Source organism: Pristiophorus japonicus, chromosome 6, assembly GCF_044704955.1.
Source record: "Pristiophorus japonicus isolate sPriJap1 chromosome 6, sPriJap1.hap1, whole genome shotgun sequence".
NCBI lineage: Eukaryota > Metazoa > Chordata > Chondrichthyes > Pristiophoridae > Pristiophorus > Pristiophorus japonicus.
In genome coordinates, this window is record NC_091982.1 from 155,968,692 (window position 1) to 155,982,608 (window position 13,917).

Below are 13,917 nucleotides of genomic sequence, written 5' to 3' on the forward strand. Positions count from 1 at the left end.
CTCAATTGTTGTCTTGTTCCTTGCACCTGCCAGCACCTCGCGTACCTGACCTGTTCGGGGAGCTTCCAGAAGCACAGAATAACCTGAAGGGAGAGAAACGCAAATTGTTGGATCAGAATGGGTCCAAGGGCCATGAGGAGAAGAAGATCTGTAAAGGTAATGTAACCAAATGGACAAAGTGAACGAAGGACTAACAGCAGGTACAGATCACACTGGTTAATGGAGACCTTATTTAATGAGAGTGCTTGTCTAAAGAGGGCACTTCCTTGGGAAAAGTTTGTAACAGATATATTTTTGAAAAGTTCTTTCCGTCTCTTTTTCTCCAGATGTTTTTCACCTCTTTCCTGTCTCCCATTCATGTCTGATCTCACACCAGTGTGACGCCGCAGTTTGTAACCCTGATAAATGTACAAAAAGCTAATGCAGGAGAGCAATTGGGGAAATAGCGATCACAATGTTGTTGGTTTCAACTTGAATGCAGAAAAGGACAGCGAAGAGTTAAAGTTATGAGTGCTGGACTGGAGAAAGACAAAGTTCAGTGTGATGAGAGGGATTGGGGCCAAATTAACTGGGCAGAAAAGTGGTTGCTAGATCAGCGGTGGGAACTCTTCAAATATGGAATGGATAGAATGCAAAATAATTATATTCTCAGAATCTAAAATGAGGGTGCATCAAAGGAAAAAGTCCCATGGACAAATAGATTCAAACAAACTTAAAAAGGGGCATAAAATTAAAAGTAGTGCTAACGGTGCGAAATAAAATCACGAGGAATCTACAAAGTATAGCGGGGAGGTTAGAAGGACATGAAAGGGAATATGAAAAAATGTCAGCGGATAATATAAAAGTAATTAGTAACGGCTTTTATAAGCACATAAAACAGTACTCGGAGAGGGCAAGAGTGTTCAGGGATGGAGAGGGAAATGAAGGAATGGCAGAGACATAAAATAAATATGTTTTAGTATTTACAAGCGATGGTGGAAATGAGAATCTAGTTGTACTAGAGGAGGATGTGCAGATAACCTTGGAAAAGGATTTTCTTCACAAGTTATCTTGGACAATAACTATTCTTTAGTTATGAAGGGCACCAACGCCAAGCTCAATCCTGCCCCCCTCCACATTCGCACACTTTCCCGCAAGAGATGATTTGATAGCAACGAGGATGGAAGCTCTGGCTAATATGCCCTCCCTCTTATCTGGCCTAGAGTGCTGAAACCAACTGTGACCTTGGTTGAGATCAAGTAACTCAGCACAGACCGGAACTCGCGCCTAGGATCTTCCTGATCCACACGGGGCAAAAGGTTAAGTTCCCTAAAATTCACCCACAACAGAAGCTAGATTTCATATTTTAGGGCCTCTTGAGCAACCCCGATTTTTAATCACTTCACCCTTCAGCTACCAAGGCTCTAAGCTCTGGGATTCCCTTCTTAAGCCTCTCCGCATCTCTACCTCCCTGTCCTCCTTTAAGACACTCCTTAAAATCTAACTCTTTGACTAAACTTTTAGCCGGCTGTCCTAATGGCCCAAAAATTGCGGTCGGAGACTTCCTGCGGGCGGATGTTTCCGACCGAATTTTTTTTAATGAAAGTATCTGGTGGTCCCGGAGGAACATATACTTGCGGTCCGCGGCCTCCATTTGCAGCGCAGTGCATGGGCTTACACATCCCAGGAACATAAGTGCAACCTGGGATCACGTGAGTCTGGACCACCAATGACAATGGAGTATTCTCATTGATAATAATGGGAGCTCCGTTTGTACAAGCTTCCATTACTGTACAATAAGAATAACCTCCCACCCCCAAAAACACCGAAACACAACACAATAAATAAAAAAAAAACTCTCATATAAAATTAATTGTAATTGTAGACAACATTTAAAAAAAAATGTTTTAATCGGCATAAAAATAAACTTAACAACGAACAGGGTTTTTAATATAAAAATTAGTGATAACATTTAATTTTTCTATCTTTTAAAACTCTTACGCTGGTAAAAGTAAGCTATACACCTGCTTTTACCGGGCATAAGAATTTGAAGAACATTTGCTGGGCAAGAGTTGGGCAAATAGCCCAAATCTCTGAGCACGAATGTCCTCCTCCCGGGGATGCGCTGGAACTGTCAAAAGAAATTTTGACAATTCTATGCCCGTTCTCGGCGCATTGCGTGCTGAGAACCGGCATTTGTGAGGCCTCTTCGGGTGTGCGCGCACATCATACGCACCCAGAGAGGCCGCAATTTACGCCCCAGTATCTCCTTATGTGGTTCGGTGTCAAATTTTGTTTGATAACTGTGGTGCACCTTGGGACATTTTACTACATCAGAGACACTATAGAAATGCAAGTTGTTGTTGCATAGACCCGTGGAGCCATATCCCAGCATGATCTAGTGGTTTCAGGAGAGATGTGGGTGGGACTATAGAGGGGAAGGAGAACTCCTTGTTCAGCACGGGATATTTTGAAATGTTGTGATAAGTGGACTTCAACATATCCAGTTTTTGCTGACAGTTTTTTGTGTGATTTCCTTCAGGACTTGTGACCTTAAAGGGTTATGTTGCAGAGCGAAAGGGCGAACGAGTAGAAATGCAGGATGCGCATGTTATAATCGATGATTTCACGGCAGGCATCACACAGTTACCATCGGAAGTGTAAGTATCACAGTGACGGACGCAGAGCGGCCTTATGTTTAGAGGGCGAGTGCTGATTTACAAAGAAACATAGAAAAAAGGTGCAGGAGTAGGCCATTCGGCCCTTCGAGCCTGCACCGCCATTCAATGAGTTCATGGCTGAACATGCAACTTCAGTACCCCCTTCCTGCTTTCTCGCCATACCCCTTGATCCCCCTAGTAGTAAGGACTACATCTAACTCCTTTTTGAATATATTTAGTGAATTGGCCTCAACAACTTTCTGTGGTCGAGAATTCCACAGGTTCACCACTCTCTGGGTGAAGAAGTTACTCCTCATCTCGGTCCTAAATGACTTACCCCTTATCCTTAGACTGTGACCCCTGGTTCTGGACTTCCCCAACATTGGGAACATTCTTCCTGCATCTAACCTGTCTAAACCCGTCAGAATTTTAAACGTTTCTATGAGATCCCCTCTCATTCTTCTGAACTCCAGTGAATACAAGCCCAGTTGATCGAGTCTTTCTTGATATGTCAGTCCCGCCATCCCAGGAATCAATCTGGTGAACCTTCGCTGCACTCCCTCAATAGCAAGAATGTCCTTCCTCAAGTTAGGAGACTAAAACTGTACACAATACTCCAGGTGTGGCCTCACCAAGGCCCTGTACAACTATAGTAACACCTCCCTGCCCCTGTACTCAAATCCCCTCGCTGTGAAGGCCAACATGCCATTTATCTTCTTAACCGCCTGCTGTACCTGCATGCCAACCTTCAATGACTGATGTACCATGACACCCAGGTCTCGTTGCACCTCCCCTTTTCCCAATCTCTCACCATTCAGATAATAGTCTGTCTCTCTGTTTTTACAACCAAAGTGGATAACCTCACATTTATCCACATTATACCTCGTCTGCCATGCATTTGCCCACTCACCTAACCTATCCAAGTCACTCTGCAGCCTCATAGCATCCTCCTCGCAGCTCACACTGCCACCCAACTTAGTGTCATCCGCAAATTTGGAGATACTACACTTAATCCCCTCGTCTAAATCATTAATGTACAGTGTAAACAGCTGGGGCCCCAGCACAGAACCTTGCGGTACCCCACTAGTCACTGCCTGCCATTCTGAAAAGTACCCATTTACTCCTACTCTTTGCTTCCTGTCTGCCAACCAGTTCTCAATCCACGTCAGCACACTACCCCCAATCCCATGTGCTTTAACTTTGCACATTAATCTCTTGTGTGGGACCTTGTCGAAAGCCTTCTGAAAGTCCAAATACACCACATCAACTGGTTCTCCCTTGTCCACTCTACTGGAAACATCCTCAAAAAATTCCAGAAGATTTAGACTAAGTTTAGACTAAGGAAGCTTTACCATGCAACAAACCCACTCTCCCTGGCCCAGAGAGTTCTTGTGTGGAAAAGCACAGACTGGAGAGCCATTCCCAGCTTCCACTGCCCCTTTTTGTTGAGTTTGTGAGGGCAGCTTGCGAAAGCGTCTCCTGTTTCCGCTGCCCCCCTTTGGGAAAGCTTCTGGCCTCAGCTCAACACCTCCTCTCGTACCACACACTGACGTGAACACACTTCAAGCCAATGTGCACTCCTATGTACTGGTACTGCAGTGTAGTTTGTGGAGATCTAACACTGTCCAGCTGCTGCTATGCAGACTTCTTGCCATGGAACATTACTCCTGATAAATGGGGGGTACAGTAGTGCAGTGATTACATTACAGAACTGGCAATCCAGAGGCCTTGACCATCCATTCAATGACTGTGTGTTCAAATCCCACCATGGCAATTTGTGAATTTGAACAAAGTTTTAAAATATATTTTGAAAAAGCTGGTACCAGTAAACGTGATCACGTGTCGGATTGTTGTAAAAGCCCAGCTGGTTCACTGCCATCCTTTTTAGGGTAGGAAACCTGCTCTCCTTACCTGGTCTGGCCTATATGTGACTCCAGTCCCACTCCAACCAGGTGGAATCTTAACTGCCCTCTGAAGCAGCCTACCAAGCCTTTCGGTTCAGGGCAACTAGGATGGGCAATAAATGATGGCCTTGCCCACTTCTCGAGAATTAAATTGAGCTGAGTGGCTTGCAGGTGATGTGAACGTGTTGCTGGATAACGCAGCTGCCATTTCTCTCCCTTCCTCATCCTTCTTCTTTGCCTCTGGTTTAGCTCTCGATTGTCGTACTTTGCTGTTTTCGATGGCCACGCTGGAATACGAGCATCCAAGTACGCAGCACAGAACCTTCACCTCAATCTCGCCAGGAACTTCCCCAAAGGTAACAACATTGCTGCAGAAAGCGGGAACTCCAGCACTTAATCTGAAATCCACAGAATTTCCAAGCTCTGTAGGTGTATCCAGTCACTTGCAGGACTGGCTATATGGGAGTGAGGTTTAGTCTCGGAGGTGACTCCTTGATCAGGTAGGAGTGGAGTTCAGTCCTGAAGATGCTCCCTGATGGGACAGAAGTGGAGTTCAGTCCTGAAGAAGCTCCCTAATTGGACCGGGGTGCTATTCTTTTTAGCAGGGGTCATTGGTAGCTCTGGGTTGTGCGTTTTCCCTACTGTACATATAAAAGTATCCTACAGAAGAATAGCTAAGCATTGGATTGAGGCCTATTATTGTCTTCATTTCGAGGAGCTAGCTAGAAGAATCTCTATGGCATATGTGTTATATCATTGTTCCATGTTCATGTAATTTGAACTAAAATGAGATCTGAAGTTAAGATGCTCTGTTGCTCAATCAAAGATGAGACAAAGATCCTTTGAGGCATAGAAAATTCCAGTAGTTAAAAATAATTAAGGGGAAGGTTTTTATTTTAATTCATTATCCTGGCTTGTGTTACTAAAAGAATTTATAGATAGCACTCCAGGACTTAACATTGGTGTCAGTCAATATGTGAGACTCCAGGGTTTGAGTCGAATATGACCATCTCCTTTGATCTGTTGCATGTTTCCAAAATTAAGTTCCAGTGAAAAGATTTTAACTTGAAGAGGTCTCTGAGCCCTGGACTTGCAGGATGTACATAACCATGTTTTCATTAGCCCCTGTGATATCTTGATCTGATCTGCTGCACGGGCCTAGTGCGCACACACATCGCAGTGTGGGCTGGTCCGTGCAGGTCTCCAGTCGTCTTGGGGAATTCTCACCACTGAACCAAGACCTAGCTCTGTCAAGCCCGTGTGGTGGCTGGTGTGCAACGGCCACCCCACATTAAAAAAATCCACGCACAGGCATCTTCCACCCATCAACATCTAGTTCGGGACCTGGAATATTAGCTCCTTCATTGGAACACCTGTGAACTTATCCTTTTTTGGCATGGAAGCAAGTCATCCTCGATTCGAGGGACTGCCAATGATGATGTGATATCTTGAAAGCCAAGAGCTAGACTGAATTTGGATCCCCCACAGTCTGGTGAGATGTTTTTGTGAAGACTGATCAATTTTTAATTACTCTCTATACAGGAGAAGTGAATAGTATGGAGAAGACCATTAAGAAGTGCCTTCTATTGACCTTCAAGCAGACGGACGAGGGCTTTCTCAAGCAGGCATCAAGCCAGTGAGTAGTCGTAATGGGAAATTGGGCTGATTATTCTTTTCCCCCTCCCAAACACAGTTGAGGCCAACTGTAGCATCTCCTTTTCTCAGCACAGACTAGGGTTTTATGCAGGAACATTCCTGTATGGTTCATTACCACACTCATAAGAACATAAGAAATAGGAGCAGGAGTAGGCCATTTGGCCCCTCGAGTCTGCTCCACCATTCAATACGATCTTGGCTGATCTGATTTGGCCTCAACTCCACTTCCCTGCTTTTATACTCTATCCCCCTTGCAATAAAGGCCAACATTCCATTTGCCTTCCTAATTACTTGCTGTACCTGCATACTAACTTTTTGTGTTTCATGTACAAGGACCCCCAGGTCCCTCTGTATCTCAGGATTTTGTAATCTCCCCCAATGTAAATAATTTGCTTTTTTATTTTTCCTACCAAAGTGGATAACCTCACATTTTCCCACATTATACTCCATCTGCCAAATTTTTGCCCACTCACTTAGCCTGTCTATATCCCTTACAGATCCTTTGCGTCCTCCTCACACTTGCTTTCGACACAACTCGACATTACATTTACCCACTGAATCCTTGAAAAATAAGCCGCTATCTTCAATTTTTCAGTGGAGGTCACCAAATTTCTGTAGTTTGATAGAGGAATTTCAATTGTGCTCCAAATTCTGAGAGAGCCTGTTTCTGTGCCATTATTTTGCTCTCTCTCTTTCACCCAGGAAAAGCAAAATAATACCCCAAAGGTGAGAATTACTGACTTGGGGCAAGCATGAGGTTCTGATTCTTGGGTGCAAGAACAGATTGCAATCTCTAATGTATTAATTGGATCAAATGCATTTTTTACTCATCTTCCTATGAGACCAACTGCTTGCTCCCTCGAACCCCTCTTGATGCAACCTCCTGAAAGTCAATTACCTTTCCTTGGCTCGGTGCTTATTAACCATGTCAGCTGCTCCCTCTCCTCAGAATTTGTTCCCTGCTATCAGAGCTATTGCCATCACCCACCTCCTCAAATGCCCATCCTTGGCTCCGCCCCCAAAAGGTTCCATTCCTAATTTTTCCAGTGTAGCCAACGCATCTTAAATGGCCCATGTCCACCTCTGCCATGTACAAGGTTCCATCCTCAGGCACTCCTATTCCTCTCTACATGCTGTCTCTTATCCATGATGGCACTTAGCTTTACCTCCACCATCACCCTTGACTCGATGGCCATTGCTGTGCTGTCAGACGGCCTGTCTAACATGAATGCTTGAAGAAAGTTTTGGCTCAGAATGGCAAGATTGAAGCCAGTCTGCTTGGTTCTCACAAGAAACTCTGCACTGTTATCTTGATTCCATCCTGACTTCCGGCTGAACCTTGAAGTATGCAGCATTGATGTTGTATTCAACTGAGTTGAGCTTCCAATTCTATGTCCAATTTATCACTGAAACTACTAACAGAGGTAGAACCTTCAGCCATCAGGGCCATGCACTCTGGAACTCTTCTCCAGAAATCCCTCTGCCTCTTTTCATCTCCCCCAGCATTAAAGTCTTCTCAAAACCTAGCTCTTTCCTTGTCTTCAATCACCCTCACCAGCTCTTTGTCCAATTGTTGCCTGGCGTCCGACTCGGCCTCTCTCTCATGAAGACCCATGACATATTTTGTTGTGTAGGATGCTGAGTGCTATATACATTTAAATTGTTATGTTGTTATGTTGGGTCCTCAATAAGGGCACGGTGTTGTTTTTCTAGTCAGAATAGAAATAGCAGGATAGCTAAGATGAATACATAGCTTGAGGAGTGGTGCAAGCGGGAGGGATTCAAATTCCTGGGACATTGGAACCAGTTCTGGGGGAGGTGGGACCACTACAAACCGGACGGCCTGCACCTGGGCAGGACCGGAACCAATGTCATCGGGGGAGTGTTTACTAGTGCTGTTGGGGAGGGGTTAAACTAACATGGCAGGGGGATGGGAACCTATACAGAAAAGTAAAATGGGGCAGAAGCAAAAGATAGAAAGAAGAAAAGTAAAAGTGGAGGGCAGAGAAACCCAAGGCAAAAATCAAAAAGGGCCACATTACAGCAAAATTCTAAAAGGACAAAGTGTGTTTAAAAAGACAAGGCTGAAGGCTCTGTGCCTCAATGTGAGGAGTATTCGTAATAAGATGGACGAATTAACTGCGCAGGCAGCTATTAACAAATATGATATAATTGGGATTACGGAGACATGGCTCCAGGATGACCAAGGCTGGGAATTCAAGATCCGGGGTATTCAATATTCAGGAAGGATAAACATAAAAGAAAAGGAGGTGGGGTAGCATTGCTGGTTAAAGAGGAAATGAACACAATAGTAAGGAAGGACATTAGCTTGGATGATGTGGAATCTGTATGGTTAGAGCTGCGGAATACCAAAGGGAAGAAAATGCTCGTGGGTGTTCTGTACAGACCACCAAACAGTAGTAGTGAGGTTGGGGACAGCATTAAACAAGAAATTAGGGATAGCGTGCAATAAACATCTGGTATCATGGGCGACTTTAATCTACATACAGACTGGGATAACCAAACTGACAGCAATACGGTGGAGGAGGATTTCCTGGAGTGTATTAGGGATGGTTTTCTAGACCAATATTTCGAGGAACCAACTAGAGGGCTGGCTATCCAAGGCTGGGTGATGTGTAATGAGAAAGGACTAATTAGCAATCTTGTTGTGCAAGGTCCTTTGGGGAAGAGTGACCATAATATGGTAGAATTCTTTATTGAGATGGAGAGTGACACAGTTAATTCAGAGACTAAGGTCCTGAACTTAAGGAAAGGTAACTTCGATGGTATGAGCCGTGAATTGGCTAGAATAGACTGGCAAGTGATACTTAAAGGGTTGACAGTGGATAGGCAATGGCAAACATTTAAAAATCACATGGATGAACTTCAACAATTGTACATTGCTGTCTGGAGTAAAAATAAAATGGGGAAGGTGGCTCAACCGTGGCTAACAAGGGAAATTAGGGATAGTGTTATATCCAAGGAAGAGGCCAGAAATTGGCCAGAAAAAGCAGCAAATCTGAGGACTGGGAGAAATGTAGAATTCAGCAGAAGAGGACAAAGGGTTTAATTAGGATGGGGAGAATAGAGTATGAGAGGAAGCTTGCCGGGAACATAAAAACTGACTGAAAAAGCTCTATAGATATGTGAAGAGAAAAAGATTAGTGAAGACAAACGTAGGTCCCTTGCAGTCAGATTCAGGTGAATTTATAATGGGGAACAAAGAAATAGCAGACCAATTGAACAAATACTTTGGTTCTGTCTTCACAAGGGAAGACACAAATAACCTTCCGGAAATACTAGGCGAGCGAGAGTTTAGCGAGAAGGAGGAACTGAAGGAAATCCTTATTAGTCAGGAAATTGTGTTAGGGAAATTGATTGGATTGAAGGCCGATAAATCCCAAGGGTCTGATAGTCTGCATCCCAGAGTACTTAAGGAAGTGGCCCTAGAAATAGTGGATGCATTGGTGATCATTTTCCAACAGTCTATCGACTCTGGATCAGTTCCTATGGACTGGAGGGTAGCTAATGTAATACCACTTTTTACAAAAGGAGGGAGAGAGAAAATGGGGAATTATAGACCGGTTAGCCTAACATCAGTAATGGGGAAAATGTTGGAATCAATTATGAAATAGCAGCGCATTTGGAAAGCAGTGACAGGATCAGTCCAAGTCAGCATGGATTTATGAAAGGGAAATCATGCTTGACAAATCTTCTAGAATTTTTTGAGGATGTAACTAGTAGAATAGACAAGGGAGAACCAGCGGATGTGGTGTATTTGGACTTTCAAAAGGCTTTTGACAAGGTCCCACACAAAATTAAAGCACATGGTATTGGGGGTAATGTATTGACGTGGATAGAGTCAGGATAAACGGGTCCTTTTCAGAATGGCAGGCAGTGACTAGTGGGGTGCCGCAGGGCTCAGTGCTGGGACCCCAGCTATTTACAATATACATCAATGATTTAGCTGAAACATAGAAACATAGAAACATAGAAAATAGGTGCAGGAGCAGGCCATTCAGCCCTTCTAGCCTGCACCGCCATTCAATGAATTCATGGCTGAACATGAAACTTCAGTACCCACTTCCTGCTTTCACGCCATACCCCTTGATCCCCCGAGTAGTAAGGACTTCATCTAACTCCCTTTTGAATATATTTAGTGAATTGGCCTCAACTACTTCCTGTGGTAGAGAATTCCACAGGTTCACCACTCTCTGGGTGAAGAAGTTTCTCCTTATCTCGGTCCTAAATGGCTTACCCCTTATCCTTAGACTGTGACCCCTGGTTCTAGACTTCCCCAACATTGGAAACATTCTTCCTGCATCCAACCTGTCCAAACCCGTCAGAATTTTAAACGTTTCTATGAGGTCCCCTCTCACTCTTCTGAACTCCAGTGAATACAAGCCCAGTTGATCCAGTCTTTCTTGATAGGTCAGTCCCACCATCCCGGGAATCAGTCTGGTGAATCTTCGCTGCACTCCCTCAATAGCAAGAATGTCCTTCCTCAAGTTAGGAGACCAAAACTGTACACAATACTCCAGGTGTGGCCTCACCAAGGCCCTGTACAACTGTAGCAACACCTCCCTGCCCCTGTACTCAAATCCCCTCGCTATGAAGGCCAACATGCCATTTGCTTTCTTAACCGCCTGCTGTACCTGCATGCCAACCTTCAATGACTGATGTACCATGACACTCAGGTCTCGTTGCACCTTCCCTTTTCCTAATCTGTCACCATTCAGATAATAGTCTGTCTCTTTGTTTTTACCACCAAAGTGGATAACCTCACATTTATCCACATTATACTTCATCTGCCACGCATTTGCCCACTCACCTAACCTATCCAAGTCACTCTGTAGCCTCATAGCATCCTCCTCGCAGCTCACACTGCCACCCAACTTAGTGTCATCCGCAAATTTGGAGATACTACATTTAATCCCCTCGTCTAAATCATTAATGTACAATGTAAACAGCTGGGGCCCCAGCACAGAACCCTGCGGTACCCCACTAGTCACTGCCTGCCATTCCGAAAAGTACCCATTTACTCCTACTCTTTGCTTCCTGTCTGACAACCAGTTCTCAATCCACGTCAGCACACTACCCCCAATCCCATGTGCTTTAACTTTGCACATTAATCTCCTGTGTGGGACCTTGTCGAAAGCCTTCTGAAAGTCCAAATATACCACATGAACTGGTACTCCTTTGTCCACTTTATTGGAAACATCCTCAAAAAATTCCAGAAGATTTGTCAAGCATGATCTCCCTTTCACAAATTCATGCTGACTTGGACCTATCATGTCACCATTTTCCAAATGCGCTGCTATGACGTCCTTAATAATTGATTCCATCATTTTACCCACTACTGAGGTCAGGCTGACCGGTCTATAATTCCCTGCTTTCTCTCTCCCTCCTTTTTTAAAAAGTGGGGTTACATTGGCTACCCTCCACTCGATAGGAACTGATCCAGAGTCAATGGAATGTTGGAAAATGACTGTCAATGCATCCGCTATTTCCAAGGCCACCTCCTTAAGTACTCTGGGATGCAGTCCATCAGGCCCTGGGGATTTATCGGCCTTCAATCCCATCAATTTCCCAACACAATTTCCCGACTAATAAAGATTTCCCTCAGTTCCTCCTCCTTAATAGACCCTCTGACCACTTTTATATCCGGAAGGTTGTTTGTGTCCTCCTTAGTGAATACTGAACCAAAGTACTTGTTCAATTGGTCTGCCATTTCTTTGTTCCCCGTTATGACTTCCCCTGATTCTGACTGCAGGGGACTTACGTTTGTCTTTACTAACCTTTTTCTCTTTACATACCTATAGAAACTTTTGCAATCCGCCTTAATGTTCCCTGCAAGCTTCTTCTCGTACTCCATTTTCCCTGCCCTAATCAAACCCTTTGTCCTCCTCTGCTGAGTTCTAAATTTCTCCCAGTCCCCAGGTTCGCTACTATTTCTGGCCAATTTGTATGCCATTTCCTTGGCTTTAATACTATCCCTGATTTCCCTAGATAGCCACGGTTGAGCCACCTTCCCTTTTTTATTTTTACGCCAGACAGGAATGTACAATTGTTGAAGTTCATCCATGTGATTTTTAAATGTCTGCCATTGCCCATCCACAGTCAACCCCTTAAGTATCATTAGCCAATCTATCTTAGCCAATTCATGCCTCATACCTTCAAAGTTACCCTTCTTTAAGTTCTGGACCATGGTCTCTGAATTAACTGTTTCATTCTCCATCCTAATGCAGAATTCCACCATATTATGGTCACTCTTCCCCAAGGGGCCTCCCACAATGAGATTGCTAATTAATCCTCTCTCATTACACAACACCCAGTCTAAGATGGCCTCCCCCCTAGTTGGTTCCTCGACATATTGGTCTAGAAAACCATCCCTTATGCATTCCAGGAAATCCTCCTCCACCATATTGCTTCCAGTTTGGCTAGCCCAATCTATGTGCATATTAAAGTCACCCATTATAACTGCTGCACCTTTATTGCATGCACTCCTAATTTCCTGTTTGATGCCCTCCCCAACATCACTACCACTGTTTGGAGGTCTGTACACAACTCCCACTAACGATTTTTGCCCTTTAGTGTTCTGCAGCTCTACCCATATAGATTCCACATCATCCAAGCTAATGTCTTTCCTAACCATTGCATTAATCTCCTCTTTAACCAGCAATGCTACCCCACCTCCTTTTCCTTTTATTCTATCCTTCCTGAATGTTGAATACCCCTGGATGTTGAGTTCCCAGCCCTGATCATCCTGGAGCCACGTCTCCGTAATCCCAATCACATCATATTTGTTAACATCTATTTGCACAGTTAATTCATCCACCTTATTGCAGATACTCCTTGCATTAAGACACAAAGCCTTCAGGCTTGCTTTTTTAACACCCTTTGTCCTTCTAGAATTTTGCTGTACAGTGGCCCTTTTTGTTCTTTGCCTTGGGTTTCTCTGCCCTCCACTTTTCCTCATCTCCTTTCTGTCTTTTGCTTTTGCCTCATTTTTGTCTCCCTCTGTCTCCCTGTATAGGTTCCCATCCCCCTGCAATATTAGTTTAACTCCTCCCCAACAGCACTAGCAAACACTCCCCCTAGGACATTGGTTCCGGACCTGCCCAGGTGCAGACCGTCCGGTTTGTACTGGTCCCACCTCCCCCAGAACCGGTTCCAATGCCCCAAGAATTTGAATCCCTCCCTGCTGCACCACTGCTCAAGCCATGTATTCATCTGCGCTATCCTGCGATTCCTACTCTGACTAGCACGTGGCACTGGTAGCAATCCCGAGATTACTACTTTTGAGGTCCTACTTTTTAATTTAGCTCCTAGCTCCTTAAATTCTTTTCGTAGGACCTCATCCCTTTTTTTACCTATGTCGTTGGTACCAATGTGCACCACGACAACTGGCTGTTCTCCCTCCCATTTCAGAATGTCCTGCACCCGCTCCGAGACATCCTTGACCCTTGCACCAGGGAGGCAACATACCATCCTGGAGTCTCGGTTGCGTCCGCAGAAACGCCTATCTATTCCCCTCACCATCGAATCCCCTATCACTATCGCGCTCCCACTCTTTTTCCTGCCCTCCTTTGCAGCAGAGCCACCTACGGTGCCATGAACTTGGCTGCTGCTGCCCTCCCCTGATGAGTCATCCTCCCCAACAGTACTCAAAGCAGTGTATCTGTTTTGCAGAGGGATGACCACAGGGGACCCCTGCA

At 44.6% G+C, this 13,917-nt stretch overlaps 1 protein-coding gene across 2 annotated transcripts in view; it reads left to right on the forward strand.

The window, feature by feature from the left end:
* Positions 1–13,917, forward strand: part of ilkap (integrin-linked kinase-associated serine/threonine phosphatase) — a 116,575-nt gene that overhangs the window by 16,586 nt on the left and 86,072 nt on the right. For both annotated transcript variants that reach the window (XM_070882202.1, XM_070882203.1), the window contains 4 exons: positions 34–156; positions 2,522–2,639; positions 4,793–4,899; positions 6,086–6,179. In XM_070882202.1, the coding sequence (XP_070738303.1) occupies positions 34–156; positions 2,522–2,639; positions 4,793–4,899; positions 6,086–6,179 (442 nt within the window). The remainder of the gene's footprint in view (positions 1–33; positions 157–2,521; positions 2,640–4,792; positions 4,900–6,085; positions 6,180–13,917) is intronic.